General features: G+C 38.3%; 1 protein-coding gene and 1 long non-coding RNA gene across 2 annotated transcripts in view; one reads left to right on the top strand and one right to left on the bottom strand.

Annotated features, from left to right (window-relative positions):
- LOC134602893 (uncharacterized) overlaps positions 1–1247 on the top strand; it is a 249144-nt gene extending 247897 nt beyond the window's left edge. Inside the window, exon 2 of the long non-coding RNA XR_010090445.1 lies at positions 146–1247. This is a non-coding gene — a long non-coding RNA (uncharacterized LOC134602893). The remainder of the gene's footprint in view (positions 1–145) is intronic.
- A 3253-nt stretch (positions 1248–4500) lies between these two features.
- On the bottom strand, positions 4501–9864 carry POLR1H (RNA polymerase I subunit H). The gene is made up of 5 exons (XM_063445479.1): positions 9768–9864; positions 7804–7934; positions 7509–7612; positions 7230–7339; positions 4501–5517 (listed from the first exon to the last, which is right to left on the bottom strand). The coding sequence occupies exons 2-5, from the start codon at positions 7931–7933 to the stop codon at positions 5493–5495; spliced, it is 369 nt and encodes a 122-aa protein (XP_063301549.1). The 5' UTR covers position 7934; positions 9768–9864; the 3' UTR covers positions 4501–5492.
- Positions 9865–12152: the final 2288 nt, after the last annotated feature.

The following is a 12152-nucleotide window of genomic DNA, read 5'->3' as shown; positions in this document are numbered from 1 at the left end:
GTAATATTAGAATACTGCAAATATTGGCCATATCTTTAAACCTTAGACACTATTATCCTCATGTGAAGCTATTTATAAGTAATCTCTCTACATAATAAATCCTACTGCCACTTAAAGGGACACTATAGTCGCCAAACAACTTTAGCTTAATGAAGCTGTTTTTGTGTCTCTGAATTTCCACTGCTCAATTCACTCCTATGTAGGAGTTAAAGGGACACTATAGTCAATAAAACAACTTCTTGCAGCTCTAACCACACCTCCTTTGGCTGTAACTGACACAGCCTACCTGAAAACAAAGTGGTTTCATTTTCAATCAGATGTAACTTATTTTAAAAGTTGTTAGCTCCTGCTTTGTAATTAAACTTTAAGTACGTACAGGAGGCTACTGCATGGTCTAGCACACTTAACAGAGTAGGAGATAAGAAATTCGACATTTAACAGAATTTGCAGTAAAGGAAATATAAACATTAGAGGACTCTTTACAGAGTGTTTAGGAACGCTGTGTAAGTCACATGTAGGGAGTTGTGATTAAACAAAGTAATGTAACTCCTAAATGGCAGAGAATTGAGCAGTGAGACTGCAGGGGCATGATCCATACACAAAAAAAACCTGACTCATTTAGCCAGGGTTGTTTTGGTGACTATCGTGTCCTTTTAAGATACACACATATACATTATACCTTTCTTTTAATCCTAGAATCCTTTAGCAACAAAACACAAATCTGTAAGATGTAGCAAAATCTGCTAAAAGGTAAATTGCTATATGTTGGGGATGTGCAAAACCAAGAAGAATGAATTGAAATGTAGGTTTAGATTTTAGCAAGTCACAAATTATCTTTACATTTTCATTGTGTAGAGCTGTAGAGAGGGCAAGCCATAAGCCAGGTCAACTTGGGTAATATTGACTTCAAAGCTTCCCAGTTATCCACCACATCCTAAGATCTAAAATCAACAGAACCTTCAACCACTGAAATGGAGCAGTCATAAATACTTCCCCTCTTTACTCACTGCCAAACAAAGATGTACTACATGCAAAGGAAAAAAATCTCTTTACATCAAACCATTTGTCTATTGTGAATGTTTTAGACATTAAGAATGTTCTGTATGTATACCCTATGTTTCATTCCATTTGTGGGATACATAAGACGGTGTTATGTTTTTAAAGTTCTAAAAGAAAATTTTAATTGTATTTCTTCTGTGAATAATATGGAATTGAAGTGATTTATTAATAAAGTATTTTTCAGAGTCTGGCATTGGCTATATTTAGAATAAAATGCTTTGCATTTGGAGGACTGCATATAATGTATAGAATAGTGGATTAGCTGTAGATTGTGCAATGAGTTTTATAGAAAATAATATATGGGACCAGATATAAATATTATTGAGAACAATGAACATGAATCTCAGATTAAACCGCATTACCAGCTGTAGTGGTTATGATGCCAGGAGTGCCATGGTGTTATCCCACTTTAACCCCTTAAGGACCAAACTTCTGGAATAAAAGGGAACCGTGTCCTTAAGGGGTTAAGTAATCATGCCATATTTTGACAACTTACCTATGTCCTGTTGGGCACATCACCTATACCTGATCTTTTTCTGCAGAATCCAAATTGCTGTATAGAGCAAAACAGGGTAATGCAGGGCAGCACTCAATGGCTGAGAGTATCAGCTGAGCACTTCAACTTCTAAACTTGGCGCTAGATTGTCTATGCTTTATTCCAAAGAGACAGACTTCTACTGCAAGAAAAGCAGCACAGGAGCCCAGTGGACTGAGGTAAGTTTGTAACCATACTAAAGGTTTGACATCTGTGATGGGACCAGGGCACTGTTGGCATTATTACCACAACAGCATACTGTAGTAGTTACGGTACTTGGGATTGACTTTGTGGTTTCTCTTGCAAAAGAACTATGCCACAAGCACCATAACCACTATAAAAAGTAGTTGTTATGGTGCCTGACTTGCCCTTTCTTTTTTTTTTACACAGGCATCTAATAGTTGAAGAAATCTTTATATACTAACAAATAAGGGTTTCCACCATGAGCAACTTTATCAGAGCAAAGAACTACCACGCCACTACATATGTAACACACTGTAAATGGGTTTATATTATGAACAGTCCGAAAGTATTCATTTCCTCGTGTATACATATATGACAAAGTATTCTAAAAATCAATTGAAACATTTCTATACATCAATTGAAACATTTGTATGTCCTGAGGGTGTTGTGAGAGATCTTTGTTGACAGAAGAGATGAAAAAAAAGGGAACTTAGAAAAGATGTCAAAGAAAAATGTCACGTGAAGTTGCACAATTTAAATAATTGAACAAATGTTATAGAGCATAACGGCAAATGTTACAATATTATCTTTAAAGGACCACTATAGTGCCAGGAAAACACTTGTTTTCCTGGCACTATAGTGCCCTGAGGGTGCCCCCACCCTCAGGGCCCCCCTCCTGATGGGCTCTAGGGGGTGGAAGGGGTTAAATGTAACTCTTTCTCCAGCACCGGGCGGGGAACTCTCCTCCTTCTCGTCGTCATCAGCTGAATGCGCATGCGCGGCAGGAGCCGCGCGTGCATTCAGCCAGTCCATAGGAAAACATTCTCAATGCTTTCCTATGGACGCTGGTGTCTTCTCACTGTGATAATCACAGTGAGAAGTGCCTCTAGCGTCTCTCAATGAAACAGCCACTAGAGGCTGGATTAACCCATTTATAAACATAGCAGTTTCTCTGAAACTGCTATGTTTATAGAAGAAAGGGTTAATCCTAGCTGGACCTGGCACCCAGACCACTTCATTAAGCTGAAGTGGTCTGGGTGCCTATAGTGGTCCTTTAAAGTGACACTGTCATGACAGATTTAGATGTACAGGTTTCTAACCATCTGGCTTGACGCGTTTTTTTTCCCCTTAACACTATTAAAAACAGATTTTAATTAATTCCAGTACCCGTGTCATCTGCAGACACCTCTCCTGCATACCCGTTTGGGACTCACATATTTGCTTCCAATAACAGGTTAAAAGTCATCAACACTTTATGTTGGCTTTATAATATGTAAACAAAAGGTTCTCTCTTTCATTCCATTTGCAGAAAGCAAGTGCAATAAATCACTGGCTCTTTCTCTGTGCTGCTGCTGATCTTGCTGGAGTTAATTTTCCAAAGAAGCACTCATACTGAGTGCATTAGGAGCATGAATATATGGGTTTTCATGGGAATGAAAAAAAACAGCACCAGTCTGTTCTGGAACTTTTAAGATTCAAAAGCAAAATGTATTCTTGCAGCCAAGGAAGAGAAGGCTCTTTGCACAGACTGAAGGGAATAATTAGCCTACACTGCGATATATAATACAAATATCTCATGTTAGCATTATGCCCACACATAAATTTTATTCTAGATGCATTTTGAGGATCTGTATTGCTAAAACATCAGCTGGTTCCTTGTAAATAATTAGAATGTGGTTAATTTCACTGTTTCCACGCATGCATATTTTAGTCATGCCTACTGTATTTGGCATTAGATCTATATTAACATTTCAAAAGCAGTACTTGCGTAACAAGGGATTGCATATAACCTCTATATACAATAGCTGACAAATTAAAACATTGTATTTACATCATTTTTTTAAATCTTTTAAGCATTCATGACAAGCAAATTGTATTGTAAATTGTGCTACCCTTTAGACTACCTATACATCCCATGTTACATTATACTTCATTTTTATCAAGAATAACTTTGTGATAGGGTTACAGTAGCACTGCTGTGGTTATATTTTGTCCATTATAACCAATACAAAGCAATTCATTCAGGCTCATTATTTATTGCAAGATATAGTCATTAATTTTCCACTGTCCATTTTACAATCCATCCTATATCCCTGTAAACTATATTCTAATATGCACAGCAATACTCTGTATAACCACTTGGTGTCACCAGAATACCATACATTTAGAATGGGAGAAGAAAAGGAACACTGCCATTTTGTTTTAATTTTTATTTATAATAAATGTCACATCCTATTTCATAAAAAAAGTTTTTCCGTATAAATTGCACTTTTAGATGTCTTTCTTGTTCATCCTGTTAAGTGAAGTCACTAAACGAACTTTGACTATCTGTTTAGGAACATAATTCCCTAAATGTTTACAACTGAATTTCAATATCATACACACGCCAAGGTTTGACAGTGACAGGACCGGAAGTAAACTACGAAATGTCGGGGTTCTAGGATACTTACACATCTCCATAGAAACGCTGATATAAACAAAGGAAATACATCTTTCCAATTGCTTTCTTATATAGGCAGAACGGCTGTGTTGTTTGATACATATGGTTACTTCGGCAATGAAATGTGTAGGAAGCAAAAAAACTATTACTCAAAGAGCAAAAATTCCTTTCTTGCATTTGTGCATCTACCACAAGCACTCGTACAGCCAGATGGAGAAGAAAAATGTACACAGACACACTAAAGATTAATATTTAAGTATAAATAACACCAGAGTCAGCTCGGTATTATGCCAATGGTATTTATAAGATATCATTAGAAAGACATACGTCATACTCCGTTATGCAAAAAACACATTAAATACGCAATATCTCGGATACAGGCATATATGTCAAGTCCCATATATTTAGTTCTGTTAATAATAATATATCATGAAGACTACCTAAACATTTGGGATTCCCGATTTCTTTTAACAAACTGTGCAAAACCCCCCTATATAAATCTTTCAGCTAGAACGTGAAATCAGAACTGAAATGGGTTTGTTTGGGTTCTTTTTTTTTTACATAAAAGCAATCCCTATAGGTATATTATACTATAGATTCATAAAGTTATAAGACATACTGAATAGCAAAAGGCAGTGGAAAGAATACCAGCACTATGGAGGGGTGACTTAATATATAACATTACATATGACTTTCTTGACACAATGATCTAAATATTTTAACCATTTACTTGCAGTATCATCAACATTTACACAAAGTATTTTAAGAACTTGAGAGATAAACCTCCGGACAGAAAATCACTCTTCTAAGATGCGTTTTTTGAGAGGCTCTATTTTTACTGAAGTGGTGAAATGTAGATCATTACACAAAACAATGTAACATATCAAACAGAAGAAAAATCAGCTGTAATTAAAAAAGAAAAACTATAAATTTTAAAAGTTTTCATATTAAACCTATTTTTGAAGATTCTTTTTTCAACCATAAAAAAAAAAAAAAATGGGCAAAATAAAATCCAGCACCAGTCTATGAATCTCTGCAAAATCAGCGTTAGAGGTACCACCTATGATCATTCCCTGCCAGACTTAAGAGTTGAATAAATACATAAAATTAATGTTGGCTGTAGAGATACAGCATCTCTACGGTACTTTAGAAATCACATACGTTAGGAAAATAAGCTAGAAATGTTAACAAAATAAACTTTATTGACAAAGTGTCCAGAGCAGGTTTGATGGGGAATGTGATAGCAGGACAAGATCTAAAGCCCAGATTATAACATCAAGAATCCTCCTTCTCCTGGAACCTAGAGTGGGTGAGATAGGAAAAGTGATTAATACAAACATAGAAAAAAAGAGGATTAAAGAAAAGTTAAGAGGGCAAATATTTAACACATTTCAGACTTATGAATTAAAAGGGATTTAGTTAGTCTGCAAGTAAAAAAAAATCCACAGCACTGCTTTATATAATAGAAATAGTTGTAAAATCAAGACCGAAGGCAAAAACTGAAAGCAAATTTAGGGATTAACCTAAATAGGAAATTCCACAGTGTCACCAAGAAATAGCATGTAAATATTTAATATACAGCAAACCAATCGAAAAATATTAACACATTGATTTTATGTGAGAAAGTGGCTTTATGAACTTCTAGACATAAGTTTAACACAAGTGAAACAAATTGTGTTTTTGCCAAGAGCTTGATTAATTTTTGTTCTGTATTGGTAATTCTTTGAATGATTATTTGAAAAATTATCTAATTGGGGTTTAAATGTGTTTGTTTGTTGTAATGCTCAAAGTAGCACATATATTGCTCTTCGCACCATCACCTGCTTTAATGTGAAATTGTTCTTGAGCAGTTCTTAGACTGGAGCATTTTATATTTTCCCCAACTCCGACTACATTGGGGGCGAGAAAGCCCAGCCCCATGATCAATGCAACCATAGAAGAGGAGGTCTCCAGGTACCTGGGCAAACAACAATTTAAGTCAATAACTTCCAAGATTGTTTAATGACTGCCAGAATAAGGTTTAGATCAAGCATGTCAAATTCGCGAGTGCACCATTTCCTTCCCTGTTAATTATTTTTTATAGATGCCCCACCATGGGGGACCTGTACTAGGTCCCGCATTAATTGATTCGGGGAGTGGGGAGCTTCTTTTTAGAACACTGTTTAGTAGACATGCCCCTACTCACGGTATAGCGAGTAGGGGCATTCAGGAGATTTAAAACTCCCTTATTCAATAATACTAAGTATTATTTACTTAGTGATCGTAAATATGGCGGAAAGACCAAATTAGGTCTTTTCAGCCTTGTGAAGATAGCTACCCAATACCGTGGGAACTAGGGAGCTATCTACTAAGTGGCTGCAAGATGCAGCCACAGCATTGGAGTTTTATTCATTCAAATTAAATTCTAATCCGAACAAAAGTCAAGAATTGCGTCCTAACATGGAATGAACAAACTTTTTTTTTCTCTGTTAGGACAACATTCGGTAGTTTCGCCAGAACACATCCTGAGGGAGGGAGAGAAGAAGAAGGGTTTGGGGAAAAAGTAAGTTTGGCAAGAGAGTGCCGCTTTAATTTATATTACATTCTCCAGGATGTGATCATCAAGATTCCTATAGGGAAGCAATGTGTGCATGCATGGCAAATGCTAACACAGCAACTCTAGTGACCACCTGACAGCCACTCGAAGAATGATAAACCTGCAATATAAACATTACAGTTCCTGTAAAACTGCAACGTTTTCAGTGGCAAGGTAAAAAAAAAAAAAAAAGTCAGGGTCATGGTTCCCAGACAACTTCATTGAGATTAGATTGTCAGAGTGCCTAGAGTCTCTTTAATAAACTGCTATAATAAAATATGATTAAAAGCCTTTCAAGGATATTTTCCTTCATGGTCATCATACACACAAATAGAAAGCAAAAATTATCACATGCAATGTCTATAAATGCATTGATAATACAGTATAAGCTCTTCATGGTCAGAAAACATAAGAAATTGACCAATTTGTACTCTTACCGGCACTGGGTGCATGTATAGAATACAGTCTGTCCTTCATCAGCAGATCGCATCTGTCTTGTGTGATAAACCATCTTATCAAATCCACAGCGTGAGCATCGCCTGTCAATCTGAGAGAAGGGGGGGAGCGGAAACAAACAAACAAATTAATTTTGAACTAAACTACATATAAAAGATAATAAAACTGATCTACCACAGGATAGTAAGTAAAAAAAATAAATAAATATATATAACCTGACATCAGATAGAAAGATATTGTGCAGACTACTCCGTGCTTACCAGGGGTCCATTTAACGCTCCAGTGTCATCAGACTCGTTCGATAATGCAATGGTGTCAAGCTTGTTAATTATAACAGATGTCTGAACACATTTCCCAAGGAATTCTGCAAAATAGAGTCTATGTTACATTCAACAGCAATATGGCCCTGGCTAAATAATTAAAATATTTAATATTATAGGACAACTTAAGGTTTCACCATAGAACAAGAATAATAAGTGGTGAACATAATTGAGAAATTAACATAAAAAGAACCATATTTTATAGACACCGGCTAATATATCAATCTGTCCTGACCTGTTACTTGTGTACGGTGTGAGCAACGACGACAAGTTACTGTGTCCTGGTCACCAGGGGGTGGCAACACTGAGCCACAGTCTGAGCAGAAATCAGATTCTGATGAGAAGCATGCAGTAGAAGCATCCATTCTGAGGAAAAACAATGACAGATCTATCAATACTAAAGAATCACTGTAGCATTTTCTGGTCTAAACGTGTATCTTTCGTGGGTGGGGGAATGGCCAGACATGTCTGTGTAGAGCTCCATATTACTGCAGAATAAGTTAGCGCTTTATAAATGCCAGTAATAATAACAAAAAACCTAGAATAGCCCTTTTGCCATGATATTTGCGATCTTTTGCTGAGCAGATAACACCTTATAGCCCCCTACAGAGAGATGGGTTGAAAATGCCGAAAATTAGCTCACTGGAAAGGCTCTCACCTGCTTGATATACATTTGTCATTTGACAGGCCACTAATGAAGTCCCAAATTAAAGGGACACTCTAGGCACCCAGACCCCTTCTGCCCATTGGAGTGGTCTGGGTGCCAACTCCCATCACCATTAACCCTGCACGTGTAATTATTGCATTTTTTTTATAAAATTGCAATAAGTTCCTTGCAGGGTTAAATCCCTGCAAGGAACTTATCAGACCTCCTGTCTACCCCATACAGGGGAGGACCGGGACCCCAGGAGCCCCCCATGTCCGTGGCAAGAGGATGCTGGCCTTTCAACCGGCCTGGGGCGGGAGGGATGCTCAACGGCGCCACCTGAGTGCTGCTGCCTCCCTAGCCCTCGATGTACAGGACTTTCGATTCCCATCCTCAGGCATAGGCTGAACACAGACTAGCTGGTCGCAGCCGTACCACCACTGTGGGACTAACCACTAACTACAAACAGCAGCTGCCATTGATGGGACTCGCACACATCACCCACTAATGACAGCCTAACTGAATTCCCTATATGCATACAATCAGCGGCTGCCTGTTTACGGTTTATTCAACTTATTCGGTGGTCATGTTAACGTTTTGTTTATGGTTATGTTACTCAAGCTGGCATAGCTACTCAGAAGGGCTTCCTAGGAAATCTAGTCCAGCATGGTCGTATAGTTAAGCAGGAGCGGTCAGGCTGTTTCCCACTACAAGCATGATACTAAGCACAGTTATTTTCTTTGACTAAGCTTGTCAATATTGAGGGTAATCCCTATCAGTGCATACGAAATGCAATCGCTATAACATAATTTGTTTCATTATCACTCCAACGCACTGTATAGTTTTCATCACTGTTTTTCCATGTTATTTACAAAAATAGTGACAATCTTAATCTCAACCTCGCTGTATCTTTTTTCACTTAAAAATGTCGCTCTTTTTCACTTAAAAATGTCGCTGTGAGCTTGTTAACTAACCTATGCACTACAAAAATAAAGAATTAAAAAAACAAAAACAAAAAACCCTATTACCTCACTAATCAATATATTAATTATAACAAAGCATTGGGGACTTATTGGGCATGGTCAACAATCTGAATTCAATACTTTATCATTAAAAAGCATTCAAATATTTTAGAAATACAGAATGTTAGTGCCTCCAGTGGCTGTCCAAATGACTTCAACTAGAGGAATAATGACAAAGGTAAACATTGCAGTTTATCACTAACAGTAATGTTTAAATTTGTAAGGCTGGTGAGACAAAACTATTACATTAAAGGAACACTCCATAAGCACTACACTATAATGATACAGTATCTGTGTTAACACCCAACTGTATCTTAATGTATGACCCTAAATGGAATATCTTTCTCCTCCACGTGTATATATAATTACTTGTGTAATCGTGGGCAAGTACTAATCATTAGTAATATGTGCTAACATTCTGCAACCCCACACTGTACTTGCTGCAACTTTGCTTATTTCGTCCGGTTAATATGAATGTGTGAAAGCAGCAAACATGACATGTCACAATACAAATGGACATTAAACACTCACCTTGCTCAGTACACATTCACAAATCCTGCCTTCCACATGGACCAGAGAAACCATAGAGGATTCGAAGTTACAATAAACACAGTCCATGTCACAGCGCCCTCTGCTGTCAATGTTCTAATCTACATCCCCATATTTACAAAACAAGTATATTGACTATGCAAAGAACAATCGCTAAGTGTACACTGTTATAGATTTTTTTTTTACTTCAAGTAGCCTTAATGACAGTTAGCTGACCAGGGGAATATTTGTAATTTGGCTTAAAATTAAAATTTCACTTGGAATTCTAACAATTCACATTATACAGAGTTATTAATTAAAGTCTGAATTTTAATTAAATCTGAATGGCAAAACTTGGCCTAAAATGTCCAAACTATTACTTTAGTTCTTTCAATCCGTGCCCAACAGAATGAAAAAAAAAAAAAAACAACATAACTACCCTTAAAACAAAATGACAAAGTGGCAATCCCAGGTGGATAAGATGTATGAAAAAATGGCAAACAATATGTATCTTTTTTAAAGTTATTCAATTTATAATACATATAAATCTGATGTCAGCTTAATCCTGACATTTGCCTTTGAGAAACCAAAGGAAGGCCTAAGTTATGCAAGTGACACTGTGTACACAAATAGTGACTTTGTAGGGCCCCCTCCCAAAAATAAAAATAGTTCAGATGGGAATGTGTGGAGTGATCTTGTGTGGGCAAAATGGTCTGACAGAAAAATTGTGCTCGCGCAGTGTACTAATAATCTTTATTTCAATAATGACAGGAGGCGAGTATTTTGCATTAATTTTCTTTACTAACTCCATAGCAGCAAAGAAAACACAGTTGAAATAAAGAACCAATCAGAGCGGGTCAGAGTATATATAAGTCTAAGCATGTCCAATCACTTCCTCCTGACTAATGCGCCATCACAAATTCATAATGTAACAAATAACATGTCCGATCCAACTTGATCCAACTTGAAAACCGATAATGGAATTGAGTTTTCCCAGTTATCCATAAGACTTGTTAAACTGAAAGAAAAGAGAGACTAGTATCAGTGATACGGAACCGACCGTATGAAACATATGTCTATGAGTATATATATAAACCCTTATAACGACTTAATCTGTGACTAACCATAAAATGTTATATACAGAGTCAATCCACATTGTTATAAACATCAGCAATTTTAACGCTTAAGTAGCAGGGCGAATGCGGCATTGGACGACGGACGGAACTAGAATGTCCGAAACGTTGATTTGTGGGACCAGTCCGCCACTTGTAATATGTCTGACAGGAATATGCCCGCCAGAAAAGCCGATGATGCCGCTGTCCCTCGCACGGAGTGCACGCCAAATTACAGGTCTTACCACATAGGTAGAGGAGCCATCTGATCTGTCTGGCCAGTGTGGTGACCGAAACTGGACCGTGAGGGTTAACATATGACACCAATAGCTGTCGGGCTATTGGTGGGCATAACGCCTCTGTTGTCGCTACATATGCCCGCAAAGCCTTGACCACACAAAGTTGGGGGTCCAAGGTGAAGAACGAATAGAAGACCGTTGACGAGTCGGATTTAGTCCGCCATGAAATATGGAATGTGACTTCTTCCGGATCGATAGTAAAGGCATCTTTATCGAACGCCCGAACGTCCGAGACTCGACAAAACGAAACCAGGCACAACAGGAAGGTGAACTTGGCCGTCAGTTTAAGGATAGTAGCTCGTTAGGGGGCCACCCACTCAGGAATCGGAGTACAACGTCCACATCCCATAGATGTTGGTATTTAGGTGCTGGAGGTCGTCTCAGTTTGATGCCCCGTAGTAGTCGACAGATCAGAGAGTCCTGTCCGACCGCTCTTCCTTGGGACGGTAGATGGGCTGCCGATATAGCAGACCTGATGACGTTACGAGTGCGATATGACTTAGCTTCCTCGAATATTGACGAGAGGAAATTCATGATATCAGAAACAGGGGCTGTAAAGGGATCCAGGTCCCGTCCCATGCACCAACTGGTCCAAGATCGCCATGCAGATAAGTAGCTCTTTCGTGTTCCAGGGGCCCAGGAGTCCCATAGTAGATCCTTAGTCGTTGTCGATAAGTCGTTGGTACACCATGCTTCCCTGAAAGAGTCCAGGCTACCAAGGATAGGCGTCCGTCCAGTAGCATAGGATGTGGGTTCCCCACTGGGTCCCTGAGTAGGGTGGAGTCGTTCGGCAGCAGAATTGGGTCCTCACAGGACATCTCGAGGAGGTCTGGGAACCAGGGTTGGCTCGGCCAGAGGGGCGTCAGGAGAGTTAACTTCACTACTCGTCTCCGGATGTGGTGGAGAACTCTCGCAATCATAGCGAATAGGGGAAAGTCATAAGCCCCTTGTGTTGGCCAGTGTTGGGTGAAAGCATC

This window comes from Pelobates fuscus, chromosome 3 (genome assembly GCF_036172605.1).
Source record: "Pelobates fuscus isolate aPelFus1 chromosome 3, aPelFus1.pri, whole genome shotgun sequence".
NCBI lineage: Eukaryota > Metazoa > Chordata > Amphibia > Anura > Pelobatidae > Pelobates > Pelobates fuscus.
Note: the sequence above shows the minus strand (reverse complement) of the source record. Positions and strands in the feature narration are given on the sequence as shown.

Coding starts and splice junctions, on each gene's coding strand:
- POLR1H (XM_063445479.1), bottom strand. CDS start 7,933: ATGGATGCTTCTACTGCATGCTTCTCATCAGAATCTGATTTCTGCTCA. Junction 7,613..7,803: donor ACACCGTACACAAGTAACAG/GTCAGGACAGAT, acceptor TCTATTTTGCAG/AATTCCTTGGGAAATGTGTT. Junction 7,340..7,508: donor GAGCGTTAAATGGACCCCTG/GTAAGCACGGAG, acceptor CCCTTCTCTCAG/ATTGACAGGCGATGCTCACG.